This window comes from Hipposideros armiger, unplaced genomic scaffold (assembly GCF_001890085.2).
Source record: "Hipposideros armiger isolate ML-2016 unplaced genomic scaffold, ASM189008v1 scaffold_378, whole genome shotgun sequence".
Taxonomy (NCBI): domain Eukaryota; kingdom Metazoa; phylum Chordata; class Mammalia; order Chiroptera; family Hipposideridae; genus Hipposideros; species Hipposideros armiger.
Window position 1 is genome coordinate 449719 of NW_017731728.1, and position 21985 is coordinate 471703.

Genomic DNA, 21985 nt, shown 5'->3' on the forward strand with positions numbered 1-21985 from the left:
TCTCGGCGCGCGGCCCAGCACCTGCTGCCCTCCGCCCGCCCGGGGCGCAGCTGCCATGCGGCTGGCGCTGCTGTGGGCCCTGGGACTCCTGGGCGCGGGCAGCCCTCTTCCTTCCCGGCCGCTCCCAGGTACAGGTGAGCGCGCGGACAGGAGCAGGCCGGGTGGGACTGACAGGAGGCGCGGGGAAGTCGGGAGGCATTGGGGTGCTGGGGTCAGAAGACCCTGGGAGACCCCAGCCAGAACGCCGCGGTCCGCCTGGGTCTGCTGTCCTGGCCCGAGGGCCCGGCGACTGGGGTGGAGCGGGAAGGAGGGTCATCCTCGGCACCGTCCCTGCGGACACTTCCAGGCTCCAGTACCAGGCACCGAGGGGCCTGGCGCAGCGCCGCATCCCCTAAGGCTCGTGGGAGAGGGTCGCCGCTCCACAGGACTGACGTCTCGGTCCTCTGGGGCCTAGCTGACAGTTCCGCCCGGTGCCAGGGCGCAGAGTGGGCACGGCTCTGAGGGTTTGACGAAGAGGATTCTTCCCGGCCCCTCCTCCCAAGGCCTGAGCGGCCAGGCACCGCTCACCCCAGTGCTGATGCCACCAGAAGCCTGGCTGAGCGGGAGGGGGCCCGGGAGAAGCCAAGAGACGGGAGAATTGGCCAGGAAAAAGACTGGGACACCAACTCCTCCTTGGAACTTTCACTTCCCGCTGATGTCTTGGGCCGGGGGCCGAGAGGGCAGGCGGGGGTGGAGTGTCCGGAGGAGAGAGGGCCATTGTAGGGAGGGGGGGGCACTCAGGGAGGAAGCAGAGGCTGTGGGGAGAGGGTGTGTCTGACTGGGCATGAGGGGTGTTTAGGGAGGGGGGTGTTTGCACTGCTCACCCAGAAATGGGCGTTCCCAGCATCTCCGATGTGAGGAAAAGGGAGGGTGAGTGGGCGCAGGGCCACAAGGCTTGGCCCAGTCCTCAGAGGGGGCGTTCCTTGGGGGGTTGATGGGGTGAGAGTGGGGAGGGTCCCTCTGAGAAACTGGGATTGGCTTGAGGGGGACAGGGATGGGCCACTGCTGGACAAGCTGAATTTCTTTCTCTGGGGACTTGTGGATGGGTTGGTGGGATGAAAGCAAACTATTGGAGAGAAGCCCCCCCACCCCCCATTCTCCTTTAAGTCCCAGCATGCAATGCAGGAGTCCTTCAGTCAGAGAAGGGCCTTGATGTGCTGGAAACCAGGTGGGTCAGAGGATACCCGTTACCCCCAGCCCTGGTGCTGATTCTCTCAGCTCTTTCTTGGGGTGTCTTGGGGACCCTGCAGATGGCACCAAGGAGGAGCAAGCAAGGCCAGAGAGGGCCCTGAGTGGAACCTTGGAACCCCAGATTCTTCAGGATGACCTCACGCTCAGCCTAGCAGAGGTGCTTCAGGTGAGCCTCCTTTTCCCCTCAAGTAAAGAAACATCCCCGCCACGCCACCCAATCAGGTGTCTCAAGGCGAAGCTTGGCTGAGGGGCAGGTGATTGGCCACCCCAGGCCTGGCTGCCTCTCCCACCACACCCCAACACCTGGCTGCATTTATCACCCTCTCCCCTCTATGCACATCTGTCTGCCTCAGCCCCCCGCAACCCATCCATCCCCACTGGGAAATTCTGAGGCCAAACTTGCTTTCTTGCTCCCATGCTGTCAATGTTCTCAATGGGGGTACTTAGAGGGGGGGTCAGGATCACACCGAACGCCCTCCCCCACCCCCAATTCTAAAGCTGAGTCAGAGGAAGGGCTGGGGCCTGCACTGGGTCCTCCATGACGCTTCCTCTCTGGGCAGGAAGCGGAGGGGGCGGCTCAGATACCTTCCTTGACCTCCCCACACAACCCCCCAGAACAATGCCCCAGGTCAGGCGAAGCTTCCTGGCCCCTCCCTTGGGATCCCCCCACCAGTGATGTAATCATTGATGCTCTCCCAAGGGCTTGACATTTTCTGCTTAGGGAGGATAGGAATTTTGGGCAGGGACACGGAGGTGACCTGCCCTCTGGTGCCCACAGACCAGTGTGCCTGAGACTTTGCGGATCAAATTGGAATTGGATGGTGAGAGTCATATCCTGGAGCTGCTACAGAACAGGTAATAATGATAGTGGTAATAATAATAATGATAACACGACTAACAATTTCTATGTGTCAGGTGCTAAGTGCCTGAATTCATTTCATCCTCATAACGACCCTATAAGGTAGATACAATTATGTATTATTATTGTTCTCATTTTATATATGGAGAAATAAAGGTACAGAAAGGTTAAGTAACTTGCCCAAGGGAACATTTGAGTTCTTGCTCCCCGGCATATGTCGTCAGTTTGGCTCAGATAAACTCTTACAAAAATTCATTAAAAAAGAAAAACCTTGCCCAAGATCACTCAGCTAGTGTGTGGTGAAAACCCAGGTGGGACTCAGATAGTCTGGCAGAGTTTGTGGCCCAACCACTATGCTCTGCTGCCTGTCGGAAGCAAGAAAGTTGGGGGATCTCCTGGCCCCCAGCCACGCTTCTACCACCTTCAAGCCTCAGGCTGTCACTGTGCCACCCTGGGAGGCAGCTGACACTCCCCTCCTTTTTCTTCATTCCACAGGGAGCTAGTCCCAGGTCGGCCCACCCTGGTGTGGTACCAGCCTGATGGCACCCCGGTGGTCAGTGAGGGATACACACTGGTGAGTGAGGCCCTCTTGTGCCCTGTTTCTGGCCTGAAGGAAAGAGGGTGCTATCCTGGAGGACGTGGGAGGGTGCTATCCTGGAGGACGTGGGGGGACGCTGCATATCTTCACCAATAGGCAAGTCTCCTGGGCTCGAACCCCGGCCTGTCCCTCGAGCTGGCACTGTGTCTCTGTGCTGTAGGAGAACTGCTGCTACCAGGGAGGAGTGCAGGGCCACGCAGACTCCTGGGCCTCCATCTGCACCTGCTCCGGGCTCAGGTACGGGGCAGATCCCACGAAGGTAGAGAGAGTGACAGGGCAGGAGGCACAGAGCTGGAAAGTTTCCTGACTTCCTCCCTCTTTCCCTAGGGGCTTGGTGATCCTGTCCCCAGAGAAAAGCTACGCCCTAGACCTGGGACCTGGGGACCTTCAGGGTCCTCCTGTTATCTCCCGGATCCAAGACCTCCTTCTGCCAGGCCACACATGTGCCCTGAGCTGGCGGGAACCTGTGCCCGCTCGGACGCCACCAGAGCGCCCCCTGGGACAGCGTCACACTCACCGGGTGAGGAGGAATGGCAGGAGGGCTGGCTATTTGTTCACAGTGACAACAGCTCCTGCTGATGGAGCGACTGCCATGCAGAGCAGTGTGAGCCATTATCTCCTTTGCTCTTCACAGCAGCCCTGGGAGGGAGGGGCTACAGAGAACTTGATTTTAGTGAGAGAGGTTAAGTGACTTGCCCAAGGCCATTCAACAAAGACGTGGTATCTCCAGGACTTAGGTGTAGGTACTAGGCTCAAACTCCTCAGGTCTTATGATCCCACATGCAGAGAGCTCACTTGGATGTCGAAAATACCTCGGTCCCAGATCATAAAGCCACAAGACCCCCGTTTCCTAATCTGTCAAATGGGGATAATAGAACTACTTACCTTATAGGGTTGCTGTGAAGATTAAATGACTCAAGGTACATGTAGTCTTAGAACTGTGCCTGGCGTGTGGTATGTGGTTATGTTGGCTGTCCTTATAATTTTTCAAAATTTGTGAAAAGCACTGAATTTGGAGCCAGCAAAGTGGGGCTCTACTCCCAGCTTCGACAGCCACTTCTCGGCCCACCTTGGGCATGTCCCTGGCCTCTCAGGCTTGCAGTGGTTCTACTGTACAATGGGCTCTTCACTCTCCTCCCACAGGGTGGGAGTGGACACAGGTGGCTCAGCCCTCCTGCTGTGGCAGAGAGTGGTGGGTGTGCCTCTGACTCCTCCTTTTCCACAGTGGAAGCGGGACGTGGTGTCAGAGACCAAGATTATCGAGCTGGTGATTGTGGCTGACCATTCGGAGGTGAGCTTGCTGGCCCCTGCATGGCCTCCCCTGAGCCCGCCTGCCCTGATGCCCTTCACGGTCACCTCTCTTCATGCACAGGTCCAGAGGTACCCAGACGTACAGCACCTGATGAACCGCACGCTGGAAGTCGCCCTCCTCCTGGACACAGTGAGTGTCGGGCTGGGTGGCATCCTTACGGCCACTGGGCCGTGGGAACCCCTCTCCTGACCCCCAGCTCTCTTTCAGTTCTTCCGGCCCTTGAATGTACGTGTGGTGCTAGTGGGCCTGGAGGCTTGGACCCAGGACAACTGGATTGAGATAAGCCGGGACCCAGGTGTCACGCTAGACAACTTCCTCCACTGGCGCCGGGCCCACCTGCTGCCTCGTTTGCCCCATGACAGTGCCCAGCTGGTGACGTAAGACCCCCGGGCTCAGCCAGTCCCCCCCCCACACTCTGCCCTGGCCAGTTGCACACCTCAGCTCCCTCCCAGAGGCCCTGACGCTCTGGCCACCTCGGCTTTGGGGCTTCATCTTTGACGTCTTGACCTCACAGCGCTACCGTGTTCTCTGGGCCCGTGGTGGGCATGGCCGTTCAGAACTCCATCTGTTCTCCTGACTTCTCGGGAGGTGTGAACATGGTGAGCTACTTCCGGGTCTCTCCCCCATTCCCGACTGCGGTGCTATTTATTTACTGAAACCCGCTGCGAAGCTGCCCAACCCCAAGCTGTGGGTACAGAGGATAGGGGCGCATCATGTGGCCTCTGCTGCCAGGGCTCCCTCACTGATGGCCAGCTCATCACTGTACAGTCTTCACCTAGGTCTTCCTATTTGCGGGGGGGGCGCGGTGCAGCTGAGGCCCAAAGAACTGAGGTGATCTCCCAGGGCCACACAGTGAGGGAGGGGAACAGCTCAGCTGGAACCCAGGTTTCCTGCCACCCAGGCCTGGGCTCTCCTTCCACTTTAGAAGCAATTAAGGAGGGAGGCGGTGCCTGCTGGGTGCCCTAGAGGTCAGATGAGGAGAGGACAGGAGCTGCTGGGCTGGTGCTGGACCTGGGGCACGCCTCCCCACAGGACCATTCCACAAGCATCCTGGGAGTCGCCTCCTCCATAGCCCACGAGCTGGGCCACAGCCTGGGCTTGGACCATGACCCACCTGGGAACAGCTGCCCATGTCCAGGTCCAGCCCCAGCCAAGAGCTGCATCATGGAAGCCTCCACGGAGTGAGTAACTGCAGGAGTAACGGGGGTGGCAGGGGGCAGGGGGCGGTCCACAGCCCCAACCTTCCTTGCTGCCCTCCCCAGTTTCCTGCCAGGCCTGAACTTCAGCAACTGCAGCCGACGGGCCCTGGAAAAAGCCCTCCTGGATGGAATGGGCAGCTGCCTCTTCGAACGGATACCCAGGCTGCCCTCCAAGGCCACTGTCTTCAGAAATGTGACCATGGAGCAGGGCAAGCAGTTCACCTGTGTCTTCCCAGATGTGAGCCTTGCCCCACCCACTTCTGTGCCCTCGCCCTGGCTCACGGGCCCTCTCTGGTTCTAAAGGGCCTTGTCACCCCCTCCCACCTCCCTGTCCAGGATCAGCACGTGGTTGTTGGGCTCTAGCTTTCACTCGCTGTGGGCATCCTTCTGGGTTTGGGCTCTGGGAGTGGGGCTTCTAGAAGGAGGCTCAGGCCAGCCTGCTCGGATGCTCAGCCTCTCTGTGCCCTGGCCCACAGGACTGCACCGACCCTTGCTGTGACCACTTCACCTGCCAGCTGAGGCCGGGGGCACAGTGTGCATCCGATGGACCCTGCTGTCAAAATTGCCAGGTGGGTACAGACCAGACTGGCCTAGAGCTCACCTGCCAGGGACCAGGGTGGAAAGGGTCATTCTGATTTCCAGGGCCTGGCTGGACTCGCCTGGCCCCCACACTGGTGCTCACTTGCCCTCCACAGCTGCGCCCAGCGGGCTGGCAATGCCGTCCAGCCAGAGGGGACTGTGACTTGCCCGAGTTCTGCACAGGAGACAGCTCCCAATGCCCGCCTGATGTCAGTCTGGGGGATGGTGAGCCTTGCGCTGGAGGACAGGCTGTGTGCATGCAGGGGCGTTGTGCCTCCTATGCCCAGCAGTGCCAGGCTCTCTGGGGGCCTGGGGCCCAGCCTGCCACCCCGCTTTGCCTTCTCGCTGCCAATACTCGGGGGGATGCCTTTGGGAGCTGTGGGCGCAGCCCTACTGGCAGCTACGTGTCCTGTGCTCCTAGGTAAGTGAGAAAATGGCTCCTCCCCTGGGTTTGTGGGAGTCCTGGCCCTGCTCCCACTGACCCTATGCCTCCTCCCTCACCCCAGAGATGCCATCTGTGGGCAGCTGCAGTGCCAGGGGGGCATGGCCCAGCCTATGCTGGGCTCAGCCCAGGATCTGCACTGGGAGACACTGGAAGCCAATGGAACCCGGACAAATTGCAGCTGGGTACACCTGGACCTGGGCCGCGATGTAGCCCAGCCCCTCCTGACTCTACCTGGCACAGCCTGTGGCCCTGGCCTGGTGAGCAGCCTGGGTGGACGAGACCAGGTGGGGAGGGCTGTCTGTGCACAGGTGAGCAGTGCCCGGGTCTCACTGCCCACCAGTTTATGGGGCACAGACTCTGAGGGGAGTTCACGTTGTTGCGACTAAACAAAGTCCTGTGGTCCCACGAGCTTTGGTTTCCCCTCTGTAACGGCGGGGTGCGGCCTCGGCTGTGGTGGCCTCCAGTGCCAGGAAAGTGACCTCGCTCTTCCTCCCCATTGGGCAGGTGTGCATCGACCATCGATGCCAGCCCGTAGAGCTGCTGGGAGCACAGGAATGTCGAAGCAAATGCCATGGGCACGGGGTGAGCTGGCATGGGGCGAGGGAAGGGGTGCAGGGAGCCTGTGGGGAGGAAGAAGGTGATGGGCTTTGGAAGCAGACATACCTGGTTCCAATCCTGCTGTCCCACTGCCTAGCTGTGTGACCTGGGCAGGCTATTAACCTCTCTGAGCTCAGTGTCCTCCTCTATCCAATGGGCCTGGTAACAGTACCCACTTCCTGGGATACGCCATATGAGTATGAAAGCTTGGAGCCCAGTGCCAGCATACAGAAGGCACTCACAATGGTAGTTTGATCTCATTTCCTCTGGCACAGGTTAAGACCCCCTCTCTCCGTAGGGTTGGCTCCCTGTTACCCCGTCATCCCAGCACGCCTTCCAGTTGTGGGTGTCTGAGATCTTGAAAATCTGGGGACAGGGAAACACGGCCCCAGACCACAGAGCCCCTTATTTCTCAACTCGTATCTCCTAGGTCTGCGACAGCAATCGGCATTGCCGCTGTGAGGAGGGCTGGGCACCCCCAGACTGCAGCGCCCGGGTCACAGGTAGCATGGCCTGGACGCAGGGGCTGCTGGGAGGGCAAAGGGGCTCATCCTGCACCCCCCTCTTTTTCCAACCCCTTCACTGCTGGTTCCCTGACTCTCTGTGGCCCCCGACCCTCTGTTTCTCTGAGCACTTGACCTCACTTCCTGCCCCCTGCCCCTTCCTGGGTGTGGAGTTCTCACCCTGCCCACCTTCCAACCTGCCTTCACCCCGCAGCCACCAGCTCCCTGACTACAGGGCTGCCCCTCAGCCTCCTGTTGCTGCTGATCCTGGTGTTCCTTGGTGCCAGCTACTGGCACCGCGCCCGCCTGCGCCAGCGACTCTGCCAGCTCAAGGGACCCAGCTGCCAATACAGGTACCAGCCTCCCTGCTGCCAGCTCCCTCCACAGCTCTGCAGAGGGCAACAGCCTGGAGCCCTGCCCCCACCCCTCCGCAGCCCCTGCCACCTGCTTCGGACCTCAAGCCCCTTGGGCCACACCCCACACACCTCCCCTCCTTCCGTGCGCCCTGGGACTCTTCACCTGACACTAGACCTGCGTGGGGCGGCCAGCATGCCCCACCCCCACCCCCGAGCGCCTGGACTGGGGAAGTGGAGCCCTTCCGCAAGCTGATAAGCTTCCCCTCCTCACCCCTGATCCGGCCTCAGCCCCCACACACCCTCCTCTCTCAGGGCTGCCAAGGGTTAACCCCACTCCAGGGCTGTGTATGGATGGAGGCTGGACCCTCTCCAATCTTGCCTTTCTTCTTGCTCAGGGCAGCCCAGTCAGGTCCCCCAGAATGCCCAGGACCCCCACAGAGGGCCCCGCTGATGTCAGGTGCCAAGGTGAGTCCTGGCTGCCAGAGAAGAGAGGGCCCCACCTTGGCCGGGCATCCAGCTTGGGCCCTGGGGTGGGGCTATTGAAGGCTCTAGACTCAGAGAAAGACACTGCCCAAGAGTCAGGCAAAGGAGGGCCTAGAGGAGGGTCTGTCTGCTGAGCCCTTTGAGCTAGCCAAGCTGGTGGCTTTGAGAGGTGGGTCTACCCCTGCTCCCAGCAGGGGCCCCTGGAGGGAAAGGGGGCTGGGGCCCACAATGGCCTTCAGTGTGCCAGGACCCGATGAGGCTCGGTTCACCATTGTAGAAGGGCTGGTGAGTCCCCCTGCCCTGAGCCCTCTGTATCTGATGACAGGAGTATGTGTGTGGAGGTGGTCTGCATGCCCACGTCACCACTTGTCACCCCCTCTGCATGCATCTGAATAACAGCATGCACCATCCTCACAGCCCCAGGGGCCCTGCCTGCCCCTCCTTAGGCACTAACCCCTGTCTGCCCACATCTGTCTCTCTGCTCCCTCCCCGTCACCCCACTGTCTGCCTGTCTGCTCCTGGGGCTGTCTCAGCAGGCTAGTGCTCTTGGCTTCCCGGCACCCCCCTCCAGGCCGCTGCCTCCTGACCCTGTGCCCAAGAGACTCCAGGTAAATCTGGGCCAGGCCCCCGTCCTGGCCCATGGTAGGCGGGAGGCTTGGTGCCCAACTGCAGTTCTCATCCCTGTTCCCTGCCAGTGTTGCTCTGCATTAGGGGACCAGGGTGCTCCTCAGCCTTCAGACACTCTGAGCCCCAGAAGCAGCAAAGGGTGAGCCTCCTGCCTTGGTTTCTACCGCCATCTGGTGGCCAGTGGCGGGACTGCAGCCGGCCAGGGACACCATGGTGACCCATACCTTTCTTCCCCAGGCATCTGCTGGCATGCACCCAAGCCCTATGCGCACGTCCCCATTCTCTCCTGCCCCCTGGCTGGTTTTGAATGTTGACCTGAACCCCTGGGGAGAACCTCTGCATGCCCACTGCCTCTTGCTGTGCTCTCACAGCCACTGCCCCTCTCTCTGTTCAGGCTGAGCTGGCTGACCGACCCAATCCCCCCACCTACGCTCTGCCTGCTGACCCGGTGGTGAGGCATTTGAAGGTAACAGTGGAGGGAAGGAAAGGCACAGCCTCTTCCCCCACCCAGGGCTGTGGTGGTGCTGGCCATGGCAAGATGCCCCCTCTGTGCCTGAGGGCACCTAACACGGTGGCATCTCTAGGTGACAGGTTTGTTTGGAGACAAAGGTGACCAGGTGCTGCTCTCCCCCCCCACCCCCAAGCTGGTGTTCCCCAGCACCACTGCATGGGGGGTCCAACATGACACACCCTCCCAAGCCTGCCTCCCACCTTCTCTTCCTCAGTCTCAGGGGCCTGCAAAGCCCCCACCTCCGAGGAAGCCACTGCCTGCAGACCCCCAGGGCCGGCGCCCTTCGAGTGACCTGCCTAGCCCAGGAGTTGGAATCCCGCCCCTAGTGGTACCCTCCAGGTGAGCAACAAGGGGCGCTGAGGGTGGGTGGGCAGGGCGAATGGTTGGGGAAAGAGGACCTCTGACCTTTTTTCTTGGCTTCCTGTACCCCAGGCCTGCGCCACCGCCCCCAGCCGCGTCTTCGCTCTACCTCTGACCTTCCCTGAGGTTCCGCTGCCTCCAACCCGGACTTAGGATTTTAAAAGGCGACGGACCGACTGCCCGGAGCCCCACGCGATGACCGAAGGAGCTGGAGCCTGGACGCAATGGAGCAGGCACCTTAAGACAGCCGGCACCACCCAAGAGTTGTTGAACAACACCCTGGGGACTCGCCCATGAATTGCAGCTGGGGGCTGGGGAGGGGCTGGGCGCTGGACCTGGCTGGGGAGGTGTGCACAGCCTCCCTCTGCTCAGTTGCAATAAACGGGAGCCCTTGGAAGAGCGCCTCGGAGTTTGTCAACTCAGGCCGGGTTGCCCCTGATGTGGTTTCAGCTCTGGCCGCCAGGAGACGCTGCCGCCCCAGGCGAAGACGGGCTAGGGAGAATGAGAGTCCCAGTCTAGGGCAGTGTGTCACCAGGGATGCTCACGGCTTGTTTCTCCCAGCCTGAGATGGCTCTCTGTGTAATCCAGTTCCAAAGGGAGTTGTACGCCCTTTGCCATCGCCAGTCGCCAGACCCTCGCCCCCAACGCCTGGGGGCGGCATCGACAAAGGGATCAAGCACTTGGACCCGCCGTCCCCACACTCTGACTGGTAGTTGGGAAAAGTGGACCTGGCTGGTGTTCTCAGAGCCCCGGAGCCGGGGCGGAGCTGGGCGGCGGCTCCCACGATCCCAAGGCCTCGCACCTGCCTCCTCCCCCGCCCCCACCTGAGGGCTGGGGAACAAAGGTGCTTTGTACAAGCCGCAACCACCTCATTACTTCGTCTTCGGGACTGGGGCCGCGTGGGCCCCCAGCCCAGAACGGAGGTGTAAGGCGGAAAGGGACAGGCGCCAACCCCAAGGTGGGCATCAAGGTCGCCACCGAAGACTGGGGGGCAAGGGGAGAAGGGGTGTCCCAGGAGGCGGTTGGTTCCTTCCCCCAGCGCTATCCCTACATGTGCAAAGGAAACGGGCGATGTGCTAAGGTGGCTGGACAGGCTTCTTGGATCCTCGACCCAGCCTCACTTTACTCTTTCTGGGAAAAGGGCGTGCGCTCCTATTTAAATGTCCAGACTTCTAACAAGGCCTTCTAGGCTGTACTAATGCAGACACGGAGACACGACCTCCTTAAAAACCCTCCTGGAGAGTGGAATACATCCCTCCTCCCGCCCTCTCGAAACGCGAGGTCCAGCGTCCGTAGGAGCTTGGCTAACCCGGCGCGCAACGGCGTAAAGGGGGTTAACGGGAGTTGGCGCTGAGTGGAGAGGCGGAGACGGGCTCCCATTGGTTGAAAGTTATCCGGGGGCGTGGCTTGTGGGTCTCCGCACTCCACCCCCTTTCCCGCACCCTCCCTCCTCCCTTCTCCACTTTGTACCTTTCTCGCGGCGACGGCGAAGCGGGCCGGCCGGGCCGGACCAGACCAGACCCGACCGCGGGGGCGATGCGGCTGCTGCCCCTGCTGCGGACTGTCCTCTGGGCCGCGCTCCTCGGCTCCCCTCTGCGAGGGGGCTCCGGCCTCCGCCACGACTTCTACTGGAACTCCAGTAACCCCAGGTAGCCGGGCCGAACCCGGCCAGCAGCCAGCTGGGCCTGCGCGCCCCCGGGCCGGGCGCGCGCCCGACTCTCGCTCAGAGTGCGGCGCCGCCTGAGCCGGGCCGCGCGCCAGGGCTCCTTTGTTTGAGCCGGCGGGGGAGGGGGGAGGGGCGAGGCGCGCCCCGGGTCTCCCCCCACCCGCACGTGTTGGGGGGCGGGCGGAGGACCCCAGCCCCGAGGGCGGTCGGTGGGGTCTTGAAGCCGGGAGCTGAGGGGCCACGGCCAGCGCTCCGAGCCCCGCCCCCCTCGCTTCTCTCCTGGTGATCCCCAGCCTCCCTCTGGCCCGAGCTGGGGTGGGTGGACTTGAGAGCTAGGGAGGGGGCTTTACTCCGGTGAAAGAGAGTGGGTTGCTGCCCTGCTTACTCGGCCTCCCCTCTGGCGCGCACTCCGTCTCCTGGCATCTCATTTGGCATCTCTGTTTCCATGTCGGTCATTATCTGTCCTATTTCTCTCCAGTCTCAGCCCTGCCCTTCCAGCTGAATCACCTTTAGGCAAGTCGTCTGACCTCCCTAACCTCAGTTATCTCATCTGTAAAATGGGCTAACAATACCTAGTAGCTGGGAAATCAGGCGGGCGAACTGAGTTCATGAGTTTGAAAGAGGTGTGTTTATTATAGAAATAAACTATTGTTTCTTTCTCTCTCCTGAGCTGCCTGCCTTTGAACCTGGGTGTTTTGTACTGTTTCCATCCCCCTCCTCAATTCCCTCTGCTTCTCTCTGCTTTCTCTTATCTGTTTTCCTTTCTGATTTTCTACTTGAGGCAATCTGTGACTCTGTGCATTTATTCACTCACTAACATTTATTAAGCATATACTGTGTACCAGGACCTGTGCGAGGGTGCTTGGGATTTAGAGAGGTAAGAAGACCTAGTCTCTGCCCTCTAGGAGCCCAAAGACCCCCTGGGGAGGGCAGGCTGAGGGACAGGTCATTACAATACCAATACCGTGTGATAAGAGCTATTGTCCTCCAACTCTGAATTCCTCTCTCTGTTCCAGACCAGTGCCTCTGAATTAGGTTCCTAGCCCCCATCCCTGAGGTTTCTGGTTCATTCATTCAATCCCCGGATATTTATTGAGCGCTATCCTTGTGCAGGACACTTTTCCAGGCACGAAGGATGCAGTGGAACAAAACATACAAAGGCCCAGCTTGTGTTCTAGTAGGTCTGAGCTGGGCCCAGGAATCTGCATTTCTAATCAGAACTTCTGATGCTGGTGGTCCTCGGACCACCCATTGAGGGACAGTTGGAGGCCTTTCCTAAGTCAAACTAGGCTGTGTGTCTGGTTGGGAGGGGGCAAGTGGTTCCTGCTATATTTGATGCTGTGAGGGGCAGCCAGTCTTAGCCCTTCTCACCTGTACTGGCTCCCCCAGGCAACCCCCAAGAGGTAGGGAAGGGAGTCCTGAGCAGGCTGAAGATGGGGTGATAGGTGGACGGCCCCCCCTCCATGTCTGCCACTTCCTTGTCCTGGCAAAAAAAGGGAGGCACCCCCTACCCACTCCCTCATTCTTTGTTTCACCATGGTCTTCTGTTCGGTATTGGACTGAGGTCTAAAGGGCAGTGACCCTCTCTGCATCTTTTAAGGAGGACACTGTCCCCAGTCTCCATCTCTGCCTCTGTGACTGCCTTGTGGGCTCAGATCTCTATCCCTTGCCTCTGCTCCGGCTTTGTCACAGCAGCCATCCACCTAACATTTATCTAGCACAGGTGCTGTGCCAGGCCCTAGGCACTGGGGCTGGAGATCTAGGCGGCAGCTCCAACCCGAAAGGCAGGGTGTGGTGAGAGGCCTTCTCACACTGAGCCACGTGGTTCTGGGCACAGTCCCTTAACCTCTCTGAACCTGTGAATCTGTCACCTCATCCATTTCTTACACTCTTTGTCTCAAGACTTGTCAGTTTGGGGAACTCAGGCCTTGCTGAACTGCTCCCTCTCCAGAGGACGGGGAGAGGCTGGCAGGGACCCTTGGGAAGGGTATCTCTGACCCTTGTGCCCCAGGCGTGCCATGCCATGCCTACTTTGTGCCTGCAGGCTGCTTCGAGGGGACGCAGTGGTGGAACTGGGCCTCAACGACTATCTAGACATCTTCTGCCCCCACTATGAGGGCCCAGGGCCTCCTGAGGGCCCTGAGACCTTTGCTTTATATATGGTGGACTGGCCAGGCTATGAGGCCTGCCAGGCGCAGGGGACAGGTGCCTTCAAGCGCTGGGAGTGTTCCCTCCCCTTCGCTCCCTTCGGCCCTGTTAAATTCTCAGAGAAGATTCAGCGCTTCACACCCTTTTCGCTTGGCTTCGAGTTCTTGCCTGGAGAGACCTACTACTACATCTGTGAGTGAGGAAGGGCACTCTGGTCGCCTCTAGGGGGAGGTGGGGAGAGGAGCGGGCACCTGCCGGTAGGCAGAGGACCTGAGGCGAGGGGGCGGGGCGAGGGGACTGGGAATGAAGGCCAGGCCTGGCGGGGAGAGGGGAGCTGTGGACTGGGGGGCATGGGAGAGGACCTGTGTCCAGAACTGAGGATGGGGATATCTAGAGTGAGTCTATAGAGAGAATGAGACGGTAAGAGGAACTAGGAAAGGGGACAGAGGGATTGGGGGGGTCACCTGGATGGGGCCCAAAAGCAAGGAAAAGCTTTCCAGGGAACTGGAGAGGAGAGAAGCTGGGAGGGTCTAAGGTATTCCACAAAACAGCCTGTGCTAACTTCTTCCTCCGATTTCCCACCGCGCAGCCGTGCCCACTCCGGGGAGTCCTGGCCAGTGCTTGAGGCTGCAGGTGTCCGTCTGCTGCAAGGAGAGCAGTAAGTGGCTGGACCACAGGGAGCAGCCCTGCTAACGCGTGCAGAGTCCTTGGGAACGAGGGAAGGCACAGGAGGGTCTGAGAGCATCATCAGGGGTCCAGGCCGGGCTGTAAGCTGTGGCCTCTTCTCCCCAGTGGAGACTGTGGCAGCTTCCACTGCAGCCCTGGGTGCTGAGCCAACAGAACCGCATCTCCAGGGACAAGGCCCTTGAAGGCCTTAGCTGAACTGGTGGTCTCTAGTGGCAATTTGGGGGAGACTTGGAAGTTGGGTCTTACAGAGGATGGGGTAGTAGATTATGGGATGGGGGTGGCTGGTTTGGGAGACCCCAGAGAACAGGATGGGTGTGAACAGCTAGCGGGGAGGGCAGAAGGAGGCTGCCAGAATGGAGGACCCATCAGTGCGCCCCCTCCCCTCACAGAGTCCGAGTCAGCCCATCCTGTTGGGAGCCCTGGAGAGAGTGGCACATCTGGGTGGCAAGGAGGGGGCGCTCCCAGCCCCCTCTGTCTCTTGCTACTGCTGCTGCTCCCAATACTGCGTCTCCTGCGAGTTCTCTGAGCCAAGCGGACCCTTCCTGCCACCCCAGGACCCAGAGCCCTCCCAAGGCTCTGTGGAGGAGGAACCCCTGCTCCCTGAGCTGGGAGTGCCAAACTGGACAGACAAGATGGAGGAGCGATGCGGGGGGACAGAGGGTCTGAGGTGCCCCTGCAGGAGCCGGCCCCTCATCCCAGGTTGAAGAGGAACTACAGGGAAGCTGCAGACAGCCCTGGGCACCTGGCACCCCAGCAAGACAAACATGGGGTCTCCCTCAGCGGCTCTGATGGTCTCACCCGTCCTCCAGGCAGGAAGACTGGGATTTGGTGGGATTGAATCCTTGAGCCTGCTGGGAGCCAAGGCCAAAGACCTGGGGCAGGTGGATTGCTGGACCAGGGCGAGGAAGCAACCCAGGCCTGCCATCTGTGCCCAGTGCCCTATGGGCCCCTTCCCTGGGGCAGCACCTTTCCCTCCCAGGGGGTCACTCACTTGTCTTCTGTGAAGACAGACTGGCCATGAGGCTGAATTTCATACCAATTTGTATTTTTATAAGTATCTGGACCAAACTCTCAATAAATCACCCATCTTTTCATTGCTCTCCCCAGCCCACTGCCCTCAGGCTCCTTCCGTGACACCAGGACTCCCTGCGGCCTCTGCTCTCAGCTTGGTTTGGCCTGACCTCCATGCCAGCTGTGCCCAGGCCATCCATGCCAGACCTTGGTGGACACCCCTGTGGGCAGTGTGGGGTGGGTGCCAGCAGCAGCTGTGGAGCTTGGCACCCTCTCCCACCTCCCTAGCTGGCTTCCTGTGCTGAGGAGGGGCAGATGCTCCTGCCAGCCCACCTACTTGGGGCACTGCCCAAACTGTGGTAGCGCCAAGCAGGGCTAGTAGAAAGACAGCACCTGGGTTTCGGGACTCGCGGGTCCCTGAGAGCCCCGCGTCCATCCTCCTCCCAAGGGCAGTCTGGGCGGGGCCTGGCCTAGAACTGGGAAGGTGGGGTCAGATCAAAGCCTCCTTCCCCAGCGGCCTCTTTGTTCTGTGCTTTTATAAGGAGGAGGGGGTGGGGCAGAGGAGGGAGGGACCCCTTTGCTCTCAGCCCCACACTGTCTCTCCCACCTCTGGCAGGCAGGGCTATGATGCCCCCAAGCCCAACTGGGGCCCACTTTCTGAATGGTGTCCAGGGTGGAGCCAGGGGAAGGGGCACCCCTTCCTCCGCAGCGCGCTCTACCCGCCCCGGTGCCCCGCAGCCTCCATGGGCACAGTGCCGGCCCGCCTGGCAGCGAGCCTACGATCGATAGGTGGATGTTGTGCTGATTAGCTCGGCGGCTGCGGCAGCGAGAGGCGGCGTGTGAACACGCTGGGGGTTGGGGGGCGCAGAGGGTGCTGGGGGTCCGGAGACAGACTGACTGAAAGGCCGGGGATTGGGAACCCCTCCACCACCCCCCTTGCGCACCTAGGTCATACCCCGGTCCCTCTCGGTTAATTCCATTGCTCTGGCTAATGCCTGGGGTGCAGGACAGCAGCGCGGGCGGAGCAGACACGAGTCGACGACCCCTTCCCCCACTCGAGGCCACTTTCAGAAAATGCCATGTCTGTAGGTGCTGGTGCCTGCCTATGCGTGTGTCAGGGCCCTCACCCGAACCGATCTGTAGCGGGGAGGAGGGGCTGGAGTGCGGAGGGCGTGGAGTCTGAGCTGAAGGATGAGCTATGGGCTCGGTCTGCCGATCCTGGGTTCGAGTTTCCATCTCTACTGTCATCCAGGAGGGTGTTTATATGTCGCCATGGAAACGGACTGTACTGCTACCTCCGCCCTCTGCCGTGAAACCATAGGCAGGGCAGTCTGAGGCGACTGGTTAATAGCCCCTGCCCTGCAATAAGGAGTGTGCGCGCGTGTGTGTGTGTGTGTGTGTGTGTGTGTGTGTGCGGGAGGGGGGGCTCACTCTGCTCCTAGCTGTTCCAGACACCCTCTCTTGGCCAATCAAGCCCGGCGCGCTCGCTCCGAAGTCGGGCCAGCGCGCGGATCCGCCGCGGATAAGAACGCATGTGCGAAAAAGACCTGGTCCCGGTCGGCTTTGCCCGCACTCGGACGCACGCCCTCCCTCCGTGGGACGCGCATCCTTGACACAGACACGCCCTCGCCAGCCGCCCAACAGCCTGCAGGTGCGAGAGCCGACACCTCCGCAGCCGCGCACTTGAGCCGAGGGCCGCAAACTCAGGCCGGCCGGCCGCTGGCCTTAAGCCAAGTCCGCCCTCCCTACCCTCACTTTTCTGCTCAGCCTGGGCCCTACGCGGACAGCTGATTCAGTCCCAGGGCGCGTCCCCATGGAAAGCGAGGGCCAAGTCCGCTCCTGGGGCCGAGATGGGCTGAAGACGCTGGGCGGTCTTACGGGACAAGGCCCTACCTAACTCTTGAGAAGTCCTCCAGGCGTGTTCCGTGGCGCGGTTCCAGGAGGCTTGGGCAGGCCTGCAAGTTTTGGGGCGTCACCGATCTCCCCTAAACTCAGCGGCGCTAGACGGCCGAGGGTGGGGCCCTCAATTTGCTGGGCCTGCCCTAGTCTCTCCCAAACAGATGCGGAACTCCCCTCGTCTTTACCTCACTTTATCTCGCTGGCTCGAGAGCCTGAGTCTTAGCGACTCTGTCCTGCTCCACACTTTCCCCGGTCACCCACCCTCTTTCCCTAGAGGCTAAACCCTGAAGCTTTGGTCTTTCTATGTGACCCCTCCCCTGTTTCTTCTCTCTTATTAATTCCTTCCTTCCTTTCCTTATTCATTCATTCACAAATTGAGAGCTCCCAGCCAGCCCTTCTTTCAGCAGGCCACATCAGCTGGGGTCATGGGGGGTCCCCAGCGGTGATGCAGTTGGAGAGGGTCACTCGGGCTTCCAAATAGCCAATAGAATTGGGGGGGGCTTGGGGCATGAGGTCATCAGCGGTGATGCCCATTGGTTCAGGCCTGGACCCTAGGGGGGGTCCCCATAGCAACCGACTGTGCGTCGGAGCATAACCTGAAGAGTGGTGGGTGCTTGAGCTCCAGAGGCAGCTTGGGGGGTTGGGGGTGGGGAGGCTGGGGTGGAGCTCAGTTTCCCAGGTCCTGCAGCCCTAACCCAACCAAGCGTTTATATTCCTTTTTTCTCGCTCAGAGTAATGGCCAGTGCCACCTAACCCAGGAAGGTTAGGAGGGGAGAGCTGACAACAGCTTTGTGGTCTGGGTGCCCAGCTACTGACACCTGGAATGTTAATTCTGAGATCCTCGTGTTCATCTGCATATAGTTTGCATCTCATTTGCATTCTCTTCATTTAAGGTCAAATTGGGCAGACGTCTCCACGTCCCCAGCCCTGTCGCTGTCTGTATCCTGAATCTGTCCCTTAATCTCTCTCTCAGTTGTCCAGTACCTTACCCCACCCAGCTTCCCAGCCTCCAACGTCTCCTGGGGGTAGGAGGGGGCGCAGCCTGGCAAAAGGAGACAAGATAAGAAGTCTGCCTCCCCCTCTGGATATTTGGTGACAGATGGGGAGGGCTGGTCTGTACTGCCTAGAGACTAAATTGGCAGAGCAAACGGTGGGGGGAAGTGCCCTGAGCTGGAGTGAGGGTCTCCAGGGCCAAATCACCCACACGCCCAGCAGGGTGCTGGGACTGGGGATGCCTGCTTCCAGCGAGGGGCAGGCCTGCCCACCTGTCTGGTGCCAGGGCAGCTTCCTTCCTCCAATTAAACCCTAATGAGGTGTCATTAACCCTTACCTTGCCTGCCAGCCCTCAGGTGGAACTCAAATTCATGGTCTCACACTTGAGTGAAGGGGGAAAGGAGGGCCTTTGAGGAGGCTGAGAGGCAGTCAGGTCAGGGGACCAGGGGACAAGGAGCAGGGAGACGGCCAGAGGCAGGAGTAGCCTGCACTTGGTATCCTCTGTGTGCTTCTGGGGTGAGGGTGGGGGTTCCACTGTCTGGATGCATTTAGTTTTCTGTTCCTCAATTCGGCAATTACTTAGGAAACACCTCACTTACTCCTACAAACTCCTAATGCCAGGCTGCCTGCTAGATGCTGGGGATAACACCTGCCAAAGACAAGATCCCTACCCTTAAGAAGCCTTCCGATTACTCGAGGAGACAAACTGGCTAACAAATAATTATGCCAAGTGCAAATGCTGTTATAGGGCCGTGGACACAGTGCTATGGGAACACAAGGAAATGGGCTGTCAGAAAAGGCTTGGATTTTGAAGGACAGGATCATGGCAGGGAGCAGGTGTATGTTTGACTCAGTGAGGGTCCACGCTTAGCTGCGTTTTCAGGACCGCTGGTGTCTGCCCTCCCAGAGCTGTATGTTTTACATACAGCTGTATATATCTGTGTATAGTGTGTCTATGTGTTGTCTGGATCTCTCTGTGTCTGAAATCCCTTCTCCTGAGCACACGTTGTGGTTTTATTACAGATCGATGTTTGCTGTGAAGCTTTTGCACAGATTAGCCTGAACCTGCCCAGCCCAGGGGAGGGGAACTGGAGAACTGATGTTGGCTCTTTGGGAAGCGGTGGGCAGGCACCATCTTCACACCTGGAGGCCCAGACCCTTGGCTGCCCAAGTGGCTGCAGGCTGGCCAAGGGAGGCAAAGGGGTGGGGCTCCAGGCGATGAGCGGGTATGCCCAGGCCCAAGTCCTCCTGCCCCTGGCTCCCCAGAGGAGCCATGGGGGTTACAGCCACCACTCCCCACCAAGATCTCAGGCCCCCTCCCCCAGCCTGTTCTTCTTCTGTCTGCGGAGGAGCAGGCCGGCTCAGACCTGTCTGCTGTTCTCTCCCGCAGGGAGCTGATCCTTTCCAGGGGACTGGAGAGGGCTGGGGAATGCTGGAGCCTACTGGGAGGCCCCAGGTCCTCCACCCTGGCTCTCAGTGGCTCTCTCTCTCCAGCCCGGATTCTCCCCACCCACTCTGGGGTGCCATTTCTTGGGTTTTTGCCCAGACATGGCCATCTTTGCCAAGGAAGCCCTCAACTGCTAGGCAGAGGGTGGGGGCAAGAGCTCTGGCAGTGATGACAGGTGTGTGTGTGTGTGGGGGGGAGCGGGGACAGGGAGATTGTGATGGTCTCTGTACTCAGAGACCTCTCCTCTAATTCCCTCTGCCTCCTTGCAGCCTCTTCCTAGAAAGTTAAATTTTGGTGGCAGGAAGGAGAAGGGAGTCTGGATCAAGGGAAAATTTCAGGGGTTAAGGAGAGGCTCTGGGGTCTAAGGAGAAGGCCCAGGACCCCTCCTTCCACGCTGTCAAGGATGAGGACTTCTGCTTTGAGCTGTAACTTCCCCTCTCCCTGAATCCACCTAATCTTTTTCCACACATCCCTCCTCCCCAAGTCCTAAGCCACCTCTCCCACTACAAGAGCTATTAGAGGAGGTTGGAAATAGGGGAGAACGAAAGGAAAAGAGAGTCTGGGGCTAATCTGGGTGGGTGGACATCAGGAGATAGCCTTCTCACAATAATGACCAGGAACCCTCCATGAATCAAACACCGATGGGTCCTCAACACCATGCTAAGCGCTTCCCAGACGTGGATCTTAATCCTCATAACCACCGACTCCTAGAGGCAGGGTATGATTATCCCCACTTTACAGGTGAGGAAGCAGTCTCGGAGGAGAGAAGTGACTAGTACAGCCAGGGAGCAGGTGAAACTGGAATTCGAACCCAAGCCCACCCCGGTGACTGCTAAGCCGGACTGCCTCCCTCTCAGCTTTTCATGAAGCACACTCAGAAGTCACACACCTCCGGGGTAACACCCGAGATGCCTCTGCGTCAGGCTTCTCAGCTTGCTGGGCTCATTAGAGGGATCAGGGCATGACCTAGGATCAGAGGTTATTACGCCCCGGCCCTGCCCACCAAGCCCTGTGTCCTCGCTTCCTGTGTGTGGGGCCACATATCCGTGCGCCATGCTCCCTATTGTCAATCACATGTGTGGTTCTATGTCAACTCACGGACCTCAGGGCACCATGTAGCCGTGATGACACACACACTTGGGAATCAGAAGACCCATGCACTGCCCTCCTTGTTGACACCCAGGCCTCCGCACCAGGACCACACCCACCTGCCTACACTGGGGCACGCACGTGGGCCCTAGGCAAGGTGCAGAACCTGTGAATATTTCATGTCTGGAGCTGGCGGCGGCTCCTCCCGCTCACACGCATCCCATCCTCCCTCTCACAGGCTCTTGTTTATTTGTTTAATGAATTATTTATCCATGGCCCCCCCCTTCCCTCCTGGCCTCCCCCTCCCCCTCAGGCCCTAGCCTCCATGATTTATTGAACACAGCTCAGCTCTGCGGTTGCCACCCAAAGTCCCAGGAGCCGCCTTGGACCACACACCTCTGCCCCTGACCTGTTCGGCTCCCTGCTTCCTAGGCTCCAGGGGGCGGGGGCTGAGACGCCATGTTCGGAATGTTCCCAGGGGCCTGAGCTCCATGCCCCTGGGAGAACATGGCAGCCAGCCGTGGACTGGCAAGCCTGAGGGTCAGAGGGAAATGAAGGCAGAGCCTGTGGGAGAGGAGAAAAAAGGCCCAAGACCCGAGAGAGAGAGAACCAGCCCGTGGAGAGAACCCCAGCCTCAGCAGAGGGCCTCACCCTCCAGGGAGGTGTTGATCCGGGAGGGCCCAGGCCTTAGACAGCCAGTGTTTAGCTTGTGACCCATTGGAGTAGTGAACCAAGAAATCAATTTTATGGATCTCAACCAGCTTTTTAGTTTATTTAAGAAAAAGTTGAGCATAGAACAGAAGAAAAATATCAGAGCGTATCCTCTGTAGCAAGTGTAAGTATTGTTTCGTGAAAATTATTGTTTCAGTTGTGTGTGTGTGTGTGTGTGTGTGTGTGTGTGTGTGTGAGTGTGTTTACTGCATTGCAAGTGCAAAATATACATCCCATTGCTGTGATGGGTCACAGTGAGGAAAGATTTGAGTCACAGTTATAAACAGAGGCCTAGACCTCACTGATGGAAGCCTGGATCCTTCCATGACTCGAAGGCCACAGGAAGAGGCCTGCTTCAGATCGGGGTCCCAGGCCCGTGGACAGTGGCCCAGATCTTATATACAGAGAACACTAGAGCCGCCATGAGTAGAGGCCTGTAGATAGGACTGGGCATTAGAGCCGGGAGCCCATAACCCACAGTCAGGACTGACACATACACTTGTGCAGTTTGTGCATGGCACACAGTAGCCACCCCAGGTGTGAGGTGAGGCTGACCTCAGCCCCAGCTCCCTGACTAAGATGGGGAGAAACATAGGGCGGTCTTCTGACGAAGGACACAGTCCCTTTGTCTCTTCACACAGGCACCACTTGCCAGGAGATGCACCCTAACGACTG

At 59.4% G+C, this 21985-nt stretch overlaps 2 protein-coding genes across 13 annotated transcripts; both read left to right on the forward strand.

The window, feature by feature from the left end:
• The first annotated feature begins 6 nt into the window (after positions 1–6).
• ADAM15 (ADAM metallopeptidase domain 15) lies at positions 7–10056 on the forward strand. Of its 10 annotated transcripts, none has more exons than XM_019662674.1 (23): positions 7–134; positions 1290–1396; positions 2009–2085; positions 2585–2663; positions 2848–2924; positions 3015–3207; positions 3913–3978; positions 4060–4128; positions 4207–4376; positions 4514–4598; positions 5032–5180; positions 5262–5436; positions 5675–5767; positions 5894–6198; positions 6284–6479; positions 6727–6804; positions 7250–7322; positions 7537–7675; positions 8074–8143; positions 8695–8769; positions 9183–9254; positions 9514–9638; positions 9732–10056. In XM_019662674.1, exons 1-23 carry the CDS (start codon positions 56–58, stop codon positions 9772–9774), a joined length of 2595 nt encoding a protein of 864 aa, XP_019518219.1. In that variant the 5' UTR covers positions 7–55; the 3' UTR covers positions 9775–10056. The 10 variants fall into 10 exon arrangements, with proteins under 10 accessions (XP_019518219.1, XP_019518220.1, XP_019518221.1 ...); XM_019662675.1 differs by having other exon boundaries at positions 8698–8769; XM_019662676.1 differs by having other exon boundaries at positions 7–128.
• An 88-nt stretch (positions 10057–10144) lies between these two features.
• On the forward strand, positions 10145–15280 carry EFNA4 (ephrin A4). 3 transcript variants are annotated; one of them, XM_019662689.1, is made up of 4 exons: positions 10145–11308; positions 13370–13665; positions 14063–14135; positions 14693–15280. In XM_019662689.1, exons 1-4 carry the CDS (start codon positions 11196–11198, stop codon positions 14862–14864), a joined length of 654 nt encoding a protein of 217 aa, XP_019518234.1. In that variant the 5' UTR covers positions 10145–11195; the 3' UTR covers positions 14865–15280. The 3 variants fall into 3 exon arrangements, with proteins under 3 accessions (XP_019518234.1, XP_019518231.1, XP_019518232.1); XM_019662686.1 differs by having other exon boundaries at positions 14063–14131; positions 14550–15274; XM_019662687.1 differs by having other exon boundaries at positions 11240–11308; positions 11804–13665; positions 14063–14131; positions 14550–15273.
• Positions 15281–21985: the final 6705 nt, after the last annotated feature.

Bases quoted from the DNA above. Each gene is read 5' to 3' on its own strand.
- ADAM15 (XM_019662674.1), top strand. From the start codon at position 56: ATGCGGCTGGCGCTGCTGTGGGCCCTGGGACTCCTGGGCGCGGGCAGC. The intron at 5,181-5,261 runs GTGAGTAACTGC...TGCCCTCCCCAG, and splicing joins ATCATGGAAGCCTCCACGGA to TTTCCTGCCAGGCCTGAACT. The intron at 5,768-5,893 runs GTGGGTACAGAC...TGCCCTCCACAG, and splicing joins CCTGCTGTCAAAATTGCCAG to CTGCGCCCAGCGGGCTGGCA.
- EFNA4 (XM_019662689.1), top strand. From the start codon at position 11,196: ATGCGGCTGCTGCCCCTGCTGCGGACTGTCCTCTGGGCCGCGCTCCTC. The intron at 13,666-14,062 runs GTGAGTGAGGAA...CCCACCGCGCAG, and splicing joins AGAGACCTACTACTACATCT to CCGTGCCCACTCCGGGGAGT. The intron at 14,136-14,692 runs GTGGCTGGACCA...CTCTGAGCCAAG, and splicing joins TGCTGCAAGGAGAGCAGTAA to CGGACCCTTCCTGCCACCCC.